The 19,720-nt window shown below is 43.6% G+C and overlaps 1 protein-coding gene across 4 annotated transcripts in view; it reads right to left on the bottom strand.

The window, feature by feature from the left end:
• FOCAD (focadhesin) overlaps positions 1-19,720 on the bottom strand; it is a 311,722-nt gene that overhangs the window by 135,055 nt on the left and 156,947 nt on the right. For all 4 annotated transcript variants that reach the window (XM_088472585.1, XM_088472586.1, XM_088472587.1 and 1 more), the window contains 3 exons: positions 5,759-5,863; positions 5,549-5,650; positions 5,158-5,288 (listed from right to left, as the gene is read on the bottom strand). In XM_088472585.1, coding sequence (XP_088328711.1) covers positions 5,158-5,288; positions 5,549-5,650; positions 5,759-5,863 — 338 coding nt within the window. The remainder of the gene's footprint in view (positions 1-5,157; positions 5,289-5,548; positions 5,651-5,758; positions 5,864-19,720) is intronic.

Below are 19,720 nucleotides of genomic sequence, written 5' to 3'. Positions count from 1 at the left end.
CGGTCCAGTAGGGTGTATCGGTCAGCATTGAGGAAGGACAGTTCTCACGTCATCTCCTTCCTCCTACTGTATGTACTGTACAGTAGTCATATCCGTGTCCAGCTTGGAATTCCAGGACATGCCAGCGGCAGAAGAAAGAAGCGGGGGACAGTAGAGGACTACGGGGGTGGAAAGCTAAAGAAGTCCCCCCCCCCCCCTCTGTACAGCATGTTACTGTAGGTTAAATTAAAATTGTCATTAATTTATACAATTGGTGTTTGTACTGTATGTAATTCAGTCTTTAAGTGCGCCTGAGACCCAACACGTTCATCTGTCATTAAAAAGGTACAAAAAGTCAACACCACACAGATGCAGGGGTGTATCGTACTATTGGACAGGATTTCACTCACCAGAGGCGCGCCGGCCAATGGGGGTTGCCGCCCACAGTCATATACTGTACAGTATCCCTGTTGCCCATCACAGTGATTTCACAGCTGCCCGGCACTTACAGTAGAATACAGTACAGTAGACATACAGTACTGTATACACTGAGGGACGTTTTCAATTTAGGGGTGGTCTATTTACTTTTTTTAGCCGGTCTCGTCTTTTCACTCCAAGGGGTGTATTTACTGTACTAAGCAGTGTTAGGAGACAGAGTGAGAAGTGATAAAAAAGTGATAAGGTGTCAGCCAATCAGCTCCCAACTGTCATTTTTCAAACACAGCCTGTGAGATGACAGTTGGGAGCACATTGGTTGGCACTTTTTCACCCATTGGAGCAAAAACACGTGATTGGCTAAAAAAAGTTTCGCAGATTACGTCATTTCACCAGGCGTAAAATTGAATTTGAAAGCTTTTCCGCCTACCGTAGGCGGTAAGTCAATGCAATGTACAGTAAGACAGTATGTGAAAAAGTTTCGCCTACTGTATGAATAGCAGGCGGAAAAAATTGGTGAATTGGGGTGCAATGTTGCGGGAAGCCTTCAACGTGCAGCCTTAAGACAGTCCCTTAAAGGTACTGTAAACTGCGTAACTTTTTTTTTTTAAAAAGTCAGAACACACTAAAAATTCACTTTCATTTTGGGGGCGGAAGAAAAAAAATTGGGGGTAAAAAGTGAAACTCCTAGGGGTAAATTTACTAAGATGGGAGTTCTATTCAAGAAGTTACTGTACTGTATGTTGCCCATAGCAACCAAACAGATTCTACTTCTCATTTATCTACAGTAGCACCTTCTAGAAGATACAGTAATACTTCTTAATAGCACTCCCATCTTAGTACATTTACCCCCTAATATATAAAATGTACTGAGTTTAGTAAGGGTTGGATAACAATACTGAACAAAAGTAGCAAAGACTTAAAAAAAAAAAAAAGCGCTACATGGGTATAATGTAGATCTGGGCATGCGCCTGAGATACGATGACGTACAGTATTGTAGGAAAGACTCAAGCCAGGTGCAAACTTGGTATTGCAGGCGGCTGTAGTATAATGGTAAATAATCAAACCAATACATTACGCTGCCTGTACAACCCTTTTGCGGGTTCGAAACTTGAAAGGTTACACTTTTTATTTTTTATTATTATTACACAGTCAAGGTTACACTTTTTTGTCATAAAGTACTGTGGCATAGAAATACCAGAATTTCTGGATAATGTATTAGTGAAGATTTAAAACAAAATAAAATTACTGTATACAGTATATACTTTAAAGGTCTCGAACCAGCGGGACAAGAAAATGGTAGATGCAGTAGGGCTAGGCATTAGCCCCCTAGACTACTGCATCTACTGTACTGTAGTTCCTAGAGTCATGGAATCACTACAATGTCTACCGTATTGTACTTACTATAATACAGACAACTGGGCATGCGCAGTGCTATGAGACTCAATACGCCACAGTGTAGCGCGCAACTAGCAATGCGGTATACTGTATGGCGTACCGTATGGAGCAACAAACTACAGTACTGTAGCTGGGCACATCTACAGTACAATAGATTGATTTTTGTAAGGGTTGGATAACAAGACTGAACTACAGAACTATAGTGAACATTAAAAAAATAAATTAATTTTTCAAGGTCTCGAACATAAGGAGAGAAGTGTAAGCAAAACGGATCACCTAACCCCTTGCTCACAAGTCTCTCCTAGTAAGACTTGCATCTGTCCTCTACAGCACTATGTGACATCTACAGTACCATACGATGAAGTACTCAGGCGTCTGTAGCGTAGAGGTAAGAAATCGAACTTCTACATTGCAGATGTCTGTACAACCCGGTCCCGGGTTCGAAACCTGGAAGGTTAAACTTTTTTTTTTTTTTATTATTAGACAGTCAAGGTTACACGTTTTATTTTTAATATTATTATTACACAGTCAGTGTGTAATACGGAGATCCCACATTCATTGTGTGTGAATCATGACCCGCTACTGTATGATCTTCCATACTGTACGCCATGGCATAGCGCTACAAGGGTATGGCTATGGCGCAGCACCACTGGCAATGCATTGCAACCCCGCCATTGGGCACGCGCCAGAGATCCTATTTGTACCGTAACCCATCAGAACTGGCTATAAGTTACCACAACGCAAACTGTGCTGACATTGACGCAATTTTGCGGTTTAAACGCGGAGTCAGTTTGTACTATAGAGACCCCTCCCTTATAGAGAGTTAACTATCAGTTACTAAACATATTAAATTACTAAAGTTTCCAAGTCTAGGACAGCATTTTCATTGACGCAAGTTTGCGCTCTGCATCACAGTCAGTATGTAATAAGCAGCCTTCCCTACAAACTGCTGTTAGCCCACTACTGTAGCACCTTATGAAGTCATGAATTTACTATTGTGTATACTGTGCGGTAAGTCTCGGACAGTGCAGAATGGCACAAGTGTGAAAATTCAACAGTTAGCAATACAGACAACTGGGCATGCGCCATAAAATAGCGCTACTTAATGCATGGCTTGGCTCCACTGGACATGCGGCACACATTCCATTGTGATTGAAACCCGACCACTGGGCATGCGCAGACATTGACGCAATTTTGCGGTTTAAACGCGCAGTCAGTTTGATATACAGAAACCAGTCTCTTTAACAGGGCCCATTGCCACTTGATGGTCATAATAAATCACTATAATGTCCACGTTTATGTCAGCACCGGCATTGACGCAAGTTTGCGTTCTAAGGTACAGTACTGTATGTACAATAATAAAAATCCTATTTTCACTGTTTGACTCCCGAAGCACTGGGCAAGCATGCGCTCCACATGTACTGTATTGAATACTGAATATTTCAAGTGAAGATTTTAAAAATAAATAAAAAAAAAACATACTGTATTTTCAAGGTCTCGAACCCACGGAACAAGAAGAGGGGAGAAGCAGTGAGACTAGGCATTAGACCGCTAGGCCACACGCTTCACCCATTACTAGAGTTCTGTAGTTTGTAAAGTCTAATGTCTAAGTATGGGACAGTGCCGACAGTATTTACATTTGCGCAAACACAGTATGATTTCAACCGCACAGTCAGTGAGTTATACAGAGCTTAATGATTTCAAACTGGATTAGACATTCTTCTACCGCTTTATTATACCGTACATTCCTGATTCCATGTGGAAAACGCTGTAATACTGTAGAGTGTACCGAATCACCGCTTCTGTCAAACAATCATCGGGCGGTGATACAGAATATACCGTACGGTACATTGGAAATCACACGCATGCGCTATGTAGTTTAGGAAAAGTGACACCTGGTGGGCAAAATGTTGTATTACACGTAATGAAATCACACGCATGCGCTATGTAGTTTAGGAAAAGTGACACCTGGTGGGCAAAATGTTGTATTACACGTAATGAAATCACACGCATGCGCTATGTAGTTTAGGAAAAGTGACACCTGGTGGGCAAAATGTTGTATTACACGTAACGAAATCACACGCATGCGCTATGTAGTTTAGGAAAAGTGACACCTGCTGGGCAAAATGTTGTATCACACGTAATGAAATCAGACGCATGCGCTATGTAGTTTAGGAAAAGTGACATCTGGTCTGCAAAATGTTGTATTACACGTAATGACTTTTTTCACTACTAAACTTTCTTTGTGGCGCGACTCATGGCGTGGTGTGTGGCGCGCCATGCGTGGCGTGAGAGATAACGCTGTGATGCCACGTTATAGCTGGGCACATCAGTATCTCCCCACATGCCTTGCAACCAAGTTGAATTATAACCGTTCAATTATTCCTTTTAAGAGGAGTTGCAAATAAAGAAGCTAGATGACTTCTTGTGCATTAAGAACATGAACAGCACTTACTAATTTGTACATTTTCATAAAGTTCAGTTCTGCAAGCATTAGATGCAGAACCATTAGGATGTCACCAACAATCTACAGAACCAATAGGATGTCACCAACAATCTACAGAACCAATAGGATGTCACCAACAATCTGATATAACATTAAAAATACATATCTACAGGAGAGTTTCTCAAGCTTTTTGTCTGATGTGACAAGTTGCTACAGCTAATATTTAAGGTCAGCTCATCCCAAGTGTATATTTTGTTACACGGCAGAGGTGACCTACATGCCGCCTCTGCCATGTACCAAAGTTCAATCTGATGTAAAAAAGAAAGATAGATAGGACTCATTGATGCCTGCAGGGAGCAAACATTGTGTCATTTACGAACAATAATATCAGCTGACTTGCAATGTTTACTTATCACATTAAGCCCAACCACTTGATTCATTTGAACACTTTTATACTAAATTTCTATTTGTTCTAGCTTCATTTATAGTTTTATACCTTAAATGAGTGAGTGTGTGAAGATATCACGTCATTTTTGTGTATGTCACTTTGCGTGTTTAAAATTGTTTAATACATTGGCTGAAGTGAATCTGGAAATATGCTATGAAGCAAATGCCATGGTAAGGCGCATAATGCATACAATTAATATAGAGGAGATTGTCGATTTCAGGTATATAGCGGAAAAAGTCTCTCACAGGGTAGGGAACACCCCTGTAATTGTCACCCCCCCAACACTTTTTCATTAACTAAAAAATGATATTCCACAAAATGTAATCTCTTTACTGTACTCCAGTGTAGAACTTGGCTTGCTTGTGTATATTACTGTGTCTTCACTGAGCAGGTATGTACTAAAGGTCTTATTATAAATTTAGGACACTCCTATTTAAGATCTGGGAGCTACCTTTGCCTGCAGATGTCTCTGATTGTTGCTGCTTTCGCTATTGTTTTTTCCCATTGAATATCCTTCCCAGTTGACAGAGACTGGGAGTCAGCCTTGGCCATCAGCTTCTGCAGCTCTGGATAGACTCTGTCCTGTAACATACAATAATAAAAACACAAATGATAATGTAGGTCACGTGAACTGGTAGAAGATAGGAGGGACAGCTGAAAAGGATATGTGCACTAGGATTCGAGGATATTAGTATGATCAAACCAAGTTCCATTGCATTATTTCCACTTACTTTAGCAAGAGAAATAACTAATGTGATTTAAGTAGCTCAAAGTTGTTGCGACTGACAATAATAAAATGTATATTCCTGACTTGTTGGTAAAACTCAATATAATCATTGTACCTGTTTTTCCCACAATGATGTCATCAGGCGCAGGGTGATGGGTTGAAGTTTGGATGTGCTGCCTATCACCTGTAAGGCCCGCAGGATCTGAGGCACACACACCTGTTTGTTGATAATGACAATTACTATATACTGCACTTTCATGTATGTTGCTTACAATTGTATTTATTGAAGAGAGAATCTACTAATAAGAGATGAGATCACACTCGCCTTATGTGTTCCAAAGGTAGGTAAAGTGTACAGAATTTCACGGGTTAATTCAGGTTCTAGGGAACGGCCAAGCCTGTACATCAAAACTGGAACTATGTATGGGACCTGGAAAACAGCAGATTATTATTTTCATCCATGTGGCAGAACATTTCATTCTGACATCTAAAGATATTATATCACAAGTATTTCAAATACATGGAAACTTCTGGTTTCGGAATGTGCAAATAATGTGGTGCTTAGATTTCAAATGACAAATTAAGAAAAAAAAAAAAAAATCAGTATTCTAACACTAAAGAAGATGACTTTATATGTACCTAGTTATTTAAACCATACATTTTACAGACTGATTTCTAACCCAGAAATTATTTAATTTCATGGCTTATTCAATAACAAATTACATATAAAACAATTATTCTGTGACCTTTAACAAAAGACATGACTTAGGCCGGGTACACATCAGGCAATATATTGGACGATATATTGTTCTGACGCAAATCGGAGCAATATATTGTCCACATTGCTCAGTGTGTACCTCAATTGCGCACGTGTTCACGTGCATCGTCAGTGACGTCGTCCCATCTGATGTACTGCAAGACAGATGGGACAACATCACTGACGACCGCATGCAGGTGAATGCAGGATGAAAGGGTATATCGCGCGGTCGTACACCGGATTGTGCAGTGTATACGGCCACCCAACATTTATCCTTCCATCAGTCGTCAGCTCGGCTGGGATATACATTTTGATGTGTACCTGGCCTTAAACTGGACTTGCTACCCACATACTGTGACAACCAATATTCATGACAATGTAGCCTTTAAATCATAAGGAAGCAGCACCTCACAACGCAACTAGCTCCTACCAAATTCATACTGTAGTATGCTTTTTCTTTCTTTTTAACGTGATCTACACTGCATCTAGCTGTCAGGCAATTGTGCTACTTTGCTCAAAGCAAATGTATGTTGCAAATAACAGACTTATTACTTTAATTATCCATCCTTAACTATCATTACAATCCACTTATATTTCTTAATTAAATTATCTCTCTTCCCCAAATATTCATGTTTTGACTGCTAACCGTATAGAAGAACACACATTTGTTTGCAGAGTTGATCAATAAAGTAAAACCAAACATTTATTCTTACTATACATTATGTGCTTAATAATCGAATTATAAGACTGATATGTTGAGAAACAAAAACAGTGTGTAAAAAATATGACAGGGAATTATAGTTACCATGACAAGACATAACATACATTCCGATAAGCCAGAGGTACCCATGGAAGAGAAAGGGTAAACTGCAAACACTTACAAAACCCTGAATTATCCAACAGCTGGATAAGTGCACAGGACGAATCATTAGTTTCAGATATAAGTGGACCGCTCAGGAGATGGTGAAACACGTTGCTAAGCAACTAGGGGCATATTGCATCCCATCTCATCCCTAAATATTCAGCAGCTAGGTCATCTGTCTAATTAATATTGTGAAAGTGTGTTTTATCCACACATTCTCTTCTCTGTCTTTTAATTGCATGTAATTTTCCACTGTCCATTGCTTCATTCATTGGGTGTGAAACTGCTGTCTCTGAGAAAGAAATGATAATAGCATGAATGCTGACAGGGAATCATGTATTCTAACAATAGAAGGACTTGCACACAGCAGTACAGATTATGTTACATAGCATTTCAGGTTATTCCAAAATAAGCCAGTGTGTTTATTATATATTCTATATATGAAATACAAAAAGATGCTTCCCAGACAGAATGGGATAATCAGAAATGTAGACCCATGTTCATGACTATAATGGTGATAGTGAGTTCTAGTGATTAGTGACTGACAAACAGACTTGGTGGCAAAGATATAAAAGTTTGAAAAATAAGGAAAGTTTTTATAAGGCAAAATATTGTAAAGCAAGGGGGGCGTGACCTGACTAGTCATGGAGTAAGTAGCAAGCCACTGCGCTCTCCAGCTCACACATCCTGCTGCTCTGGTAGTTAATAGACATCTTCTTACTCCTTCATTGGGTACCTGTGGCTGCCTTCCTCACTACTACCCCTTGAGCTGAGTTGGGGCCTCTGGGACTCATGGAGTGGGTCCACCATCGCTGCCTCCTGTACGGGTGCTCTTAGCTGTTGGTATTCACCAAAGGTGCCGTATCCTGGGCAATCTATCATCCTGCTGTCTCCCTGTTGGCTCCTGCTTGCCAGGTGCCTTCAGCTGTGCTGTCTGTGGCTAACGCCGCTAGAGCCTGCCACCGTCGCCATCTTGGCTCCATTACTGCAAGGTTCGGCACCCATCAATTCTACTGCTCAAGAAGAACTCGCCATTTGGGAGGACAACTCCGGCCTCATTGTCTCTGGACTGACAGACCTCGGTGTCCTTTGCTCCTGGTGGCCCATAACGCTGTGCTCCATTTTCAGCAGCACCCTTCACCATTTTAAGAGACGCTCTCCTCTACAGAATACATGCTGCAGCATTCACTACCCTGGGACCTGATGGCCAGATGGGTTTTTTGCACCTAATCTCTTTCTGGATCTGCTAATGTAGTTTGGTTGTGGTTCTCCCGAACTGTGCATTTGCCCATACATACTTTTACCCTCCTATTTGCTACTTACCTGACTCTTCTGCTGGTATTGCAGTTTTTCATATTTCACTGTCTGTTGCGGTCTCTCCTAATTGCAGATGATGAGTAAAGAATCACAGGCCTCCCCTGCTGCTAGACTGGAAAAATTTTGTCTCAACGCTCCTCCACCTTTGGATCTTCAGTCTCTCTCCGACCCTCTGCAAACTGTTGCTTATTCTCTGGACAGCTCTGCGAACTTCATGGAACAACTCTAATAGGCGATCACTGACTTGGAGAAGTGGATAACAGATCTTGGAGGTCCATATCGATCTGTCCCTCATTCTTCAAGATTAGAAGAAAATACAGGAATCGAATTGACAAGACTGAGAATCATTTTCCCACCTTGGAGGTTAACACTGCTCCTGTTCTCGTCTCCGGAATCTCAGATGGCAGTTTGTCAACAAAAGCTGACTGACACAGAAAGCCGTCTTCGGCGCAACAACATCCGACTAGTTGATATACCTGAGAAAGTAGAGGAGTTCATAATTTTCTGTTTTTGAAATTTATATTTTCCCTTTTTTTATGCATAATTGACTAATTTATGTATATATCTTTATTGATGGGACTTTTGTTGGCGCACTGCTTCTTCATTAAGTGGTGGGTTTGGGAGCTGCTTTTTGCATTGTCTAATGCTCTCTTCCTCTGGCATGTTGCGATTGTTATCATGGAATGTCCGAAGGCTCAAAGATAGAGTGAAACGCTCATTAGTGCTCTGGAAAATTAAGTTTAGTGCCGCCAATATTGTTTATCTACTGGAGACCCATTTGGTGGGTGGTAGAAACCTTGGTTGGGCTGGTTGTACCATTCAACCTTTCATTCTAATTTTAGAGGAGGGTCAGTCCTTCAGCAAAATTCGCTGTGTTTTGTGTGCCATAAGGTGCAAGTAGACACTGTTGTGCAATATGTCTTCTAAGTGATACTGCTCATGCCTCCCCTTTTGTTTTGCTGGCAGTGTATAAACCAACTCCGCCTATAGTTCTGATGTCCTCACTAAATGCTTCCAGATTTCTGTCAGATTTTTCCAACATCCCAGTAATCTGTGTAGAGGATTTACAGCTTCTCTAAATTCATTTCTTTGGTGGATGTTAATCCTGTTTTTCTTCTCACATCACACATTTTCTAGGATTGACTTGGCATTGGTGTCCCAGTCCCTGTACCACTGGAGGTTATTTGACTAGGGGCCTTTTGGACCTCTACCGTCTGCTGTTGGCACTTTACTTACATTTTCCTAGAGGAGCGTCCTTCTGGAGAATTCATCCCTTTTGGCTGAAGCAGATGGGGACAGCTTCTAAACTCCTAGCTGTATGGGACTTTTTTTTCACTGATAATCCCATAGGCTCCTCTATCGGAGTAGTCTGGGATACCTTCCAATAGTTTGTTAGGGGTACAATGATTTCCAGGGTGGCACAGATCAAAATGTATCATATAAGCAAGGAGGTGGACTTGGAACAACGCTGTCGTACCCTGGAGGGTAAATATACTGTAAATCGTCTTGAGATTGGCCAGGTGGAATAGTTGATTGTCCAGAGAAAGGATGGATTTTATTTTAATACTGGACAAATCTAAACGTAAACTTTTTTCTTCCCATGACCATTATATTCAAGCAGATAGGGCTAGTAGATTCCTGGCTGACATGGTTAGGGCAGCTGCTACACCCACGACTGTGCACAGATTATTAGATGCATTTGGGATGGTTCTTGCCAAGGTTCTGTCATTTTGCTTAAATAAGGAAATACTTGAAAAAATACACCCTGACCAGACTGGGTTTATGTCAGGAAAATAGACTGCCATCAACATCCAAAGTCTACACACTTGGAGGGTGCCCCCCTCTGGATGTCCTATGACATAATCTCAGTGGGAAGCACTACCAAGATTGCTTTCTTAGGTATTTTGCTCAACTTGGCTCACACTGCTCCCTCTCTGCAATTATGTATTTTAGATATTTGCAACTTCTCCATACTCCCTGTACATAGAGGCACGGGAGTTACCCATGTATCTTTAGTCCCCACTCCATACCCTGTTGAGAACTATTTACCCATGTAGGCATATTTCCTATATTTACGCTTCCTAGCCTGCGGAATTTAGATATACGTTTGCAGCCCCTGAGAATTCAGTGGATAGCTAACCTAGGCTCCTGGTCATATAAGGATTGGAAAATTATGCTGGACTCCCCCTCATTCGGCTACTGCTTATGTTAAGTTCCAACAGATACAGATCTCCATATTGCATTGCGTGTATTGGACTTGTCTAAACTGGGTTGATCACATCCACTTTCTGTCTTAAGTGTGGCCTCACTGATGTAGATTTTTGACACCTCTTTTGGTCCTGCCCCTTGGTCTCTGCATTCTGTTCTCAGGTAGTACTGGAATTCCTATCTGGAATGCTGGGTCTTTTTTATTTGGGCACATCTTTCTGATTTACTGAATCATTACTTATTGTATGTAGGCACCCTCTTGCCTTGGCTAGGGATTGTATTGCCAGTCACTGGATGTATCCACACGCTCCATTCTTCTCTGCTCAGTCTGTTTAACACCACCGTTTCTCATGAACATTTCATGATAAAAAGGGCCCTTAAGTTTGAGCATGGTCACTCTGGCAAGTCTCTCAATAATATGTAGAGCAGGAGCCCTCCACCATTTAAATCCGCTATGGTGACCCGCAGGGGTGTTGCCGTCATTGTGATTTCTCTATTAAACTGTCTAATTCAAAATGTGCTGCAATGTACATTATTGTTTTCATTGCTGTTTACTACTCTGTCCCGCTTAATACTGAATGTCACAGTCCTGCGAACCGACCCTCCAGATACGTCAATCTGAGAATCGCCGCCCGTGACTTTTACAAGTTACCTCAGCACGTGTGGTTAAATAAACCTGGTAACTGCCACCAGCAGAAGAAAACTGTAATGCTAATGCATAAGGTAAGCTTCTGCTCTCACCTGCATACACAAGTGTCAATACTTAGAAAAATAGGTAACATGAGCCATATGAGGCCTTGCATCATAAAAACGCAGATCCACAACTATAATGAATGTTTAATTCAAGAATATCTTCAAAGCTTATTTACAAAAAGTTACAAAGAATATAATAAGGTTAAAAGGAGTCACACAGTTTACTTACAATTTCCAAACAAAAAGTAAAGTAATAAATTGGATAAAAAAACCATTCAGTTGGATTGAATAGTTTGGGGATGAGGCCATCCCAATGGAGAATTCTGGAACATCTGTATCCGTTGATAGCCTCACGCAGAATGAACAATGTTTCCTATCAAACACATTTTTATTCCCTTTCACGGGCTGCTCTGGGTCACTCACCCCCTTGGGATAGTTTAACCCTTCCATTGTTTAGGTGACTAACACAGGGTCTCCCGGACCACTTGAGCAGGGGTTCTTTTATTATTCCTTCAGCTCCTTGTGAAGTTTGGAACTTGGGAGTAGGACAATAAACGTGCCCACTGATTAGGTGAGGGAATAACCACATCTGTAGACTGAATGTCTCTCGGTATAAACAACCATTCTTTGATCTCTGACCCTACACAGAACACAGGGCTCTTAATGACGGTTTATCAAGGGCCTGGTCAGATGTCCTGTAATTTCCACAGACATATTTCTTATATGCCATATACAATTGGACATATTTATGGCTGATGCAGGAAAACAAAACTTCCTATAATCTCTCTTGCTCATCTTCAAAGGGGAATTAGTCCAGAGGAGTTTTGTCACCTATTCACATACAAAGGATGCTACACACCAATTTACAAGGGAACATTACATGTTTATACCAACAGAGTTTTGTCACCTATCCATATACAAAGGATGCTACGCACCAATTTACAAGAGACAGTTACAGGTTTCTACTAACTCAATATCATGTGCAGTGAATGTCCACTATGCAATGTTTATTGATCTATTCTATCACTGTCTATTGGCATCTACTGATATGGTTTTCTTAGTTTGTTTAAAGTTTTTGTTTTATTTGCCATTGCAGAACCTTTTCAATAAAAATACACAATGACTTGGGAAAGTTCAGGATCCACCCGTGACCTATGAGGAGCCTCTGAGTTACTGCGATGTTCTGCAGTAATTGTTCCAGGTAAGGGATAATCATGTTGTTTCCGAAGGAGACCCATCATCACTGCCATGACCTTCGTGAATACCCTGGGGGCTGATGATAAGCCGAAGGGTAAGGACTGAAACTGGAAATGTGATTTCCGAAAGGCAAATCTCAAACACCAGGTGAGACGGCCAGATAGGGATTTTTAGGGTAGAAGTCCTTGATATCTAGAGATACCATGAACTCGCCTTCCTCCAGTCCCGCAATAACCAACTGAAGGGACTTCATCTTGAACCTGAAAATCTTCAGGTAGGGATTGAGATCCTTCAAGTCCAGAATAGGTCTGACCGAGCAATCTGGCTTTGGAACCACGAACAAACTAGAGTAGAAACCTTGTCCGGTCTGATGTCTGGGAACCAGGACCAAAACCCTTGCGGACAGAAGTTTGTCTGTGTCGTCTGTTGTAATACGACACTCCTGTCATTGGAAACTGGCAAACCTGTTGTGAAAAACCGAGGGGGAGGTTGAAACTGATAATCGAGTTTGTATCCCTGGGTGATGAGGTCTCGAACCCAAGCGTCTGTACAAGATTTTGTCCATACCCTGTTTAGCAGATGCAGCCGAGAATCTGCCACGACCTCTGGAACCACAGGAAGTAGTAGGTCTGCCTCTGGAGCGGCCACGGAAACAACCCGGGGAACAAAAGGACCGAAACGAGGACCCCGAGCAGGGCCTTGTAGGAGGTGGAGCAGCCGACAGAAGATAAGTGGATTTACCCCCAGTAGCATGAGAAATCCACTTATCAAGTTCCACTCCAAATAGGACACTTCCCTTGAATGGAAGAGCTTCGCGTCCACCTGCCATTGACGAAGCCAAAGCGCCCTGAAACCACCAGAGCTGAAGTTCTGGAGGAGAGATTACAAACATCCTTGGACACCTCTCCAAGGTAGGCTGCTGCTTCCCCTATGTGTTCTGCTAGAGGAATACGTTCCTCCACCGGGAGTTGGTCTCTCATCCCATCAGCTAATCGTTTTGCCCAAACCTTGTTAGTCCAGCAGCTTACAATCACAGGACGCAAAGTTACACCCGCAGCTATATAAATGAACTTGAGAGTATTCTCCAGTCTCCTGTCCGATGTCTCTTTCAAAGACATGGCTCCAGGGACACTTTTTTTTCATAGACGAGAGACAGAATGATCTACTGTAGGAGGAGTTTCACAAGATGTTCTACTATCTGCAGGAAAAGGATAGGAAGATAACAACCGGCGGGACATCTGAAATTTTTTATCCGGATGTACCCAAGCTGAAACCAGAAGAGAATCTAGTTCTTCTGAAATAGGAATAGAAGTAACCTGCCTTTGCTTTGCTAAAAAGAAAGACGGCCGTGCAGGCCCCTTTTCCTCATCTTCTATCTGCAATACTTGTAGAATTGCAGAGATTAACCCTTCTATCCCTTGGGACACAGGCTCAGGTTCTTCCTGGTAACTGGTAACTGTCTCTTTTTTGAGAGCAGTGTTGAGGGTCCCGATGACGTTGCATGAGACGATGCCATGGCTTTTGTGATCCCTTCCATAGATGTAGCTAAAGACCGCGCCCAAGCCAGTTCTTCTATAGTAGCTGATCTAGAAATTTCTCTCTCCATACGAGAAGCCTCCAGCTGAGCAGAGAGATGTGACATAACGGATGCAAAATGTTCTGCCCAAGACGGCGGTTCTGTCATCCGTTGAGACTCTTGCTGTGGAATACACTTGTCACAGAATGTGGGGCTAGATGACTGCCCCTGTGTATACTTTTCTGCACACTTTGCGCAGGTAAATGACTTCTGAGAAGCCTTAGAGCCCCTTCCAGGCATGGCACATACAACCAACACAAACAACAGTAAAGTGTAGTGGAGAGGGTTAACAGGTAAAGACTGAGATATGCAGAGGTAGGAGATAAGGGCAGAAAAGGAGGATCACACTTGCCCCCAAAAAGCGCTTCCAGCAGTGCTAAAAACGCTAGGCACTATAAACAAGTAACTAATTGTAGTTACTGTGCCTAAATGCTCTCCTAAGCAGCCTAAACCCCACTATGCACCTACAGGTCAGGAATGGCTCTCAGTCTCAGCACAGCACACAGTGTTCCCCGTGTAATTGCCGCCAGCACACTTCAGAGAAGCTCTGGGGCCGCTTGGAAGAAGTAGCAGGACTCCGGAATTAGGCTCGCTCCCCCCCCCCACTATGGTGCTCATTCAGTGTAGAAGGCGTGCTGTGTGAGGGAGATGTCACACAGCCGTTACTGTATGCAGTCTATGTTAATCGGAGCCACTTTCTATAAATAAACCGCCTTGAAGCTGTTTAACCTGGCTACATCGCTAAACGCGGTGGCCAGTGCATACTCACAGACTGCCTGGCTGCCAGTGGCGGTCAGACTAACAGGGGACCTCTCTGCGCGCTGCGTGCAGTGGCATGCAGTATCCCCAGAGACAGTGGTCTCTATTGTAGTCAGAGACCCCAGGCGAACTGCAAGCAGTTGCGAGTGGGACTCTCTCGGCAGCTTCCAACAGAGCAGACAGACGGGGGCAGATGCTGCCTGTCATTCCTCAGCTTCGACAAAGCAGCACTATAATGCACTCTAATAAACCCGTAGGAGAAAGTGGTAACACTACCAGCTCCTCTCGGAGGGGGAGGAGCTAGTCACACAATTTTAAGTGCCAGCTCCCACTTACCACCGTCTATACCCCACTGTCATGAAGCCTCCAGTGTCCCCTAGTGAATGAAGGAGAAATAATACATAGTATAAATAGCTAGGGTACATCTGTTAGCTATATAAGCTATATACACATTATATAAAGGCTGGGGCACATCTGTTAGAAAGTAATGTAAACAGTAAGCATAATATATACATAATATACACCTCCTGGCAATACAAACTGTACAAATATTATATGAAGCTGGGGCACATCTATTGACAAGTAATATAAACAGTATGCACACTACATAAAGCTGAAGCGCATATGTTGGCAAGTAATATAAAAAATATACACATTATATAAAATTGGGGCATATCTTGTCAAGCAAAATAAAAAGTATTTACAGTATTTAAAGATGTGGTAAATCTATTGACAAGTAATATAAACATATGCATAGTATATAAAGCTGGGGCAAATCTGTTAACACAAACTGTATACATATTATATGAAACTGGGGCACATCTGTTGACAGTATAAACAGCATGCATAGTATATAAAGCTGGGCCATGCCCAGCAACAGTGGAGTACAAGGGCAACACATGTACAGGACTCCGAGGTCCTGAGGGGCTCAGAGTCTCAGATGGGCCCAGTTAAGGGCCGCCAACCGCCTATATTTAAAAGACATAAAATGTATAACCATGACAGCCAACAGTGCAATAATAAGTAAAAACTCAAGTGCGCATGCGCCAGAGTAATCACTGACACTGCTGCTGCGGTGTGGTGCAGAAGCTTCTCTGTCCCTGCTTCCCTGGATCCTGCTGCAGCCATCTAGAAGGAGTAGGAGTTGGAGCCGATTCAGCAGAGGGAGCAAACACTGTTGCACCATATATTGGCGGATGAAACGCAGCCAGCATACAAGGCAGCACTGCAGTGATAACTATACGGAGCACACTTGTAGGCCAGCAGTGCAACGCTGGAGTGCCCATCGGTTCGGAGCTACAGTGCTCTGTGTAACAGACAAACTGCATCATCAGATCACTGACACAGACAGTGTGAGTATATGTTACATGTATTGGCACACACTGGGGAGGGATTCGAGGGGAGGGAGGGGCAGAAACAACAGTGTACAGGGCCCCAAGATTTCTGTTACCAACTCTGGCTGGGGCACATCGATTGGCAAATAATATACAAAGCATAAACAGGTTATAAAACTGTGGCACATCTACTGACAAATAAGAGTTATGGTAGACTTATTTTTGTTAACTCTTTTTCTTCGAGGTCCATAGGGATACCATGGGGAAATGTGGTTGGAGTGATCCAGGCACCAAACACTTAAGCTTTCAGCTCCCAGGATGCCTCAGGTTATCCTCCACATATACCCCACCCCTGGCCACAGGCATTCAGTTTTGTAAATAAGTCCAAGGCAGGAGAAGGAAAGAGAAGGTAGAACAATGTACACCACAAACACTGAAACTCGAGATGAGGAAATCCATGACTGAAAGAAAAAATTACCCAATGCAGCCAGGTTCGTCAGGGTGGTTGCCTTGTGGAACCTATGGACCTCGAAGAAAAAAAAGAGTTAAATGGCAAGTCTACCATAACGCTTATTTTCTTCTTCAGGGTCCATAGGGGATCCACAAGGATACCATAGGGATGTCCTAAAGCAGTTCCCCTAAGGGTGGGGACACTCCTGAGCAGAAAGGAGAACCCACCGCCCAAAGGAAGCATCCTGAGAGGCAAAAGTGTCAAAGGCGTAGGAACCTAAGGAACGTGAAGGCAGAAGACCTCGTGGCTGCCTTGCACAATTGTTCAGCAGAGGCACCACGAAGAAATGCCCACGATGGTCCCGTAGACTAGGTAGAATGTGCTGTCGCCGTGTTTGGAACAGGGAGATAAGCCTGCGTGCAAGCTTGAAAGATAGTCATACGCAACCATCGGGGCCAGAGTTTGTTTGTTAGCTGGCCAGCCTCCTTTGTGAAAACCATATAACACAAAAAGAGCGTCTAATTTTCTAAAAGAGTTTGTATGATCCACATAGATACGGAGAGCACGAACCACATCCAGGGAGGCTTCACCTACAGAAAGATCTGAAGTCTGAAAAGCTGGAACCACAATCTCTTCATTCACATGAAAACGGGACACAACCTTAGAAAGGTAACCCACTCGTGTATGGAGGACAGCTCTATCCTGGTGAAAAATCAAAAAGGGGGAGCAATAAGACAGCGCTGCAAAACAAGAGATTCTGCGTACAGAAGAGATAGCAAAGAGAAAAAGTGTCTTCCCTGTCAACCACTTTAAATCTAGTCCAGAGGTTCAAATGGGGGAGCTTGTAGCCCCTTGAGAACCAAAGACAAATCCCACTGTGCCCCATAGAGTGGCTGTACTCGGAGAGCACCCTGAAAAAAATTCTAACATCCGGCAGAGAAGCAATCCTTTGCTGGAACCAAACTGACAGGGCAGAAACATGTACTCTCAGGGTGGCTAGGCGAAGTCCAAGGTCTAACCCAGCCTGGCGAAAAGCCCGGGAAACTCTAAAATTCTTAGGGTCATACTTTGTGTGAACACCACTGACCAAAAGAATGCCAAAAGCTGTAATAGATGCAGGCAGAGGAAGGCTTTCGTGCCCGAAGCATTGTTTGAATCACAGAGCTGGAGAAACCTTTGGCTCTTAAGATGGAAGACTCAAAAGCCACGCCGTCAAAGACAGACTAGATACGGCCGGATGCAGGCAGGGACCCTGCGCTAACAGATCCAGCCATAGAGGAAGAGGAAACACGAGCGCTCACAAGCGGGTCGATGTTGGCCCAGTGCGCATGCGCACGACAGAGCCGGCTCCATCGTGCGCATGCGCGAGACCCAGATAGCGACAGGCAAGCCGTCGCTACGGGTCTCGCACCAAACGGGGCGTGCTTTCGGTGCTGAGTGGCAGCACGCCCCCTTTGGTGGGCGTACCAGGGGCATCGCTGCCCATGGGAACGCCTATCATCTGGGGCCGGCCCCACTGACATCACAAGTGATGTCAGTGGGAGTGCTCTCGGCTCTGATAGCGCCGAAAGCACTCTAGGGCTTGCGGCAACGAGACCCTACCACAACGTTCTCGTCGCAAGCCCGATGGTCTAGACCATCATGACCATCTTCCTGGCCGCTCGCTATAGCTGTGGGTGGTCACCCACAGCTATACGAGCGGCCAGGAGGCCTCTCTAAAACTTAAGAAGGACGGACCTGATTCAGAGCGAGCGCTCTGTCAGAGCGTCCGGCTCTGAATCAGGGCCAGAGTGTTTATGGAAAGATTCCGTATGTCGGTGAACCAATGGCGCCTTGGTCAAGCAGAAGCTACTAGTATTACTGTTCCGCCTACTTGCTTGAATTTCCTGAGGATCCCTGGGAGGAGGGAAACCGGAGGAAAGAGATACGCCAGCTTGAAGTCCCACCTCACTGCCAGAGTGTCCACAAAGGCGGCTGAGGAGTCTCTGGTCCTGGACCCGTACCTGGGGACCTTGTGGTTGTGATGTGAGGCCATGAGGTCTACATCTAAGTCGCTTCCCAGTTGAGGACTCCCGGGATGAATATTGCCGAGATAGCCAGAAGATGACGTTCTGCCAAGATTAGAATGTTTGCCACTTCCCTCATGGCTGTATGACTTCACATGCATCCCTGATGATTGAAATAGGCTACTGTGGTCACGTTGTCGGACTGGATCTGGACCGGCATGCCTTGGAGTAGGTACTGTGCCGAATGAGCACTTTGTATATTGCGCAAAGCTCCAGGATGTTTATGGGCAGGTGACTTTCCTGATATGTCCATTTTCCCTGAAAGATAGGATGACCTGTCATTGCCCCATCCACGAAGACTGGCGTCCGTGGTGAGGAGCACCCAATTTGGAATCCAGAATGGGCGACCCTTGTCCAGATGAGCCTTTTGTAGCCACCACGAGAGAGAGCGCCGAACCTCCGGAGTGAGAAAGATGCTCTGGGACCGTATTAGATGATACTGCCCGTTCCACCGGGAGAGTATCAATTATTGCAGAGGCCTGAAATGGAACGGAGCATAGTCCACCATGTTGAAGGTGGATACCATTGATCCCAGGACCTGCATCGCTGATAGAATGGATAATAGGGCTGAAATCTTGTCCTCTGGCAGAAACACCTTTTGTGCTTGACAATCCAGAAGTGCCCCCAGATGTACCATCCGCTGTATTGGAGAAAGAGAGGATTTCTTCCAATTGATGATCCAACCATGCATCCGTAGGCAGGCAATGGTCAGTTGGAGATGGTGTCTGGTAGCATTTGGTAGAGTATCTTCCAATGCCCCTGTTCATTCTTCAACATCCTTGGATACCAAAGCCGCAGCCATAGCTGGCTGAGTAACAGCTTCAGACAGTGAAAACAATGATTTAAGACATGTTTCAAGTTTTCTATCTGTAGGATCTTTAAGGGAAGATGCTGACGGTATAGGCAACGTAGCACTCCTGACTAAATGTGTCACATGAGCATCCACAATAGGAGGGACTTCCCACTTAACTGACAAAAATTTTTCCCAACCGCTCCAAAATTGTCGTTTTTTTTTTATGACTGAATTAGGTCAAGAACGTTCTTTTAAAACTTATCCAACAAAATTT

The sequence above is a fragment of the Taudactylus pleione genome, unplaced genomic scaffold (assembly GCF_031769625.1).
Source record: "Taudactylus pleione unplaced genomic scaffold, aTauple2 ptg000127l, whole genome shotgun sequence".
NCBI classification, from domain to species: domain Eukaryota; kingdom Metazoa; phylum Chordata; class Amphibia; order Anura; family Myobatrachidae; genus Taudactylus; species Taudactylus pleione.
Note: the sequence above shows the minus strand (reverse complement) of the source record. Positions and strands in the feature narration are given on the sequence as shown.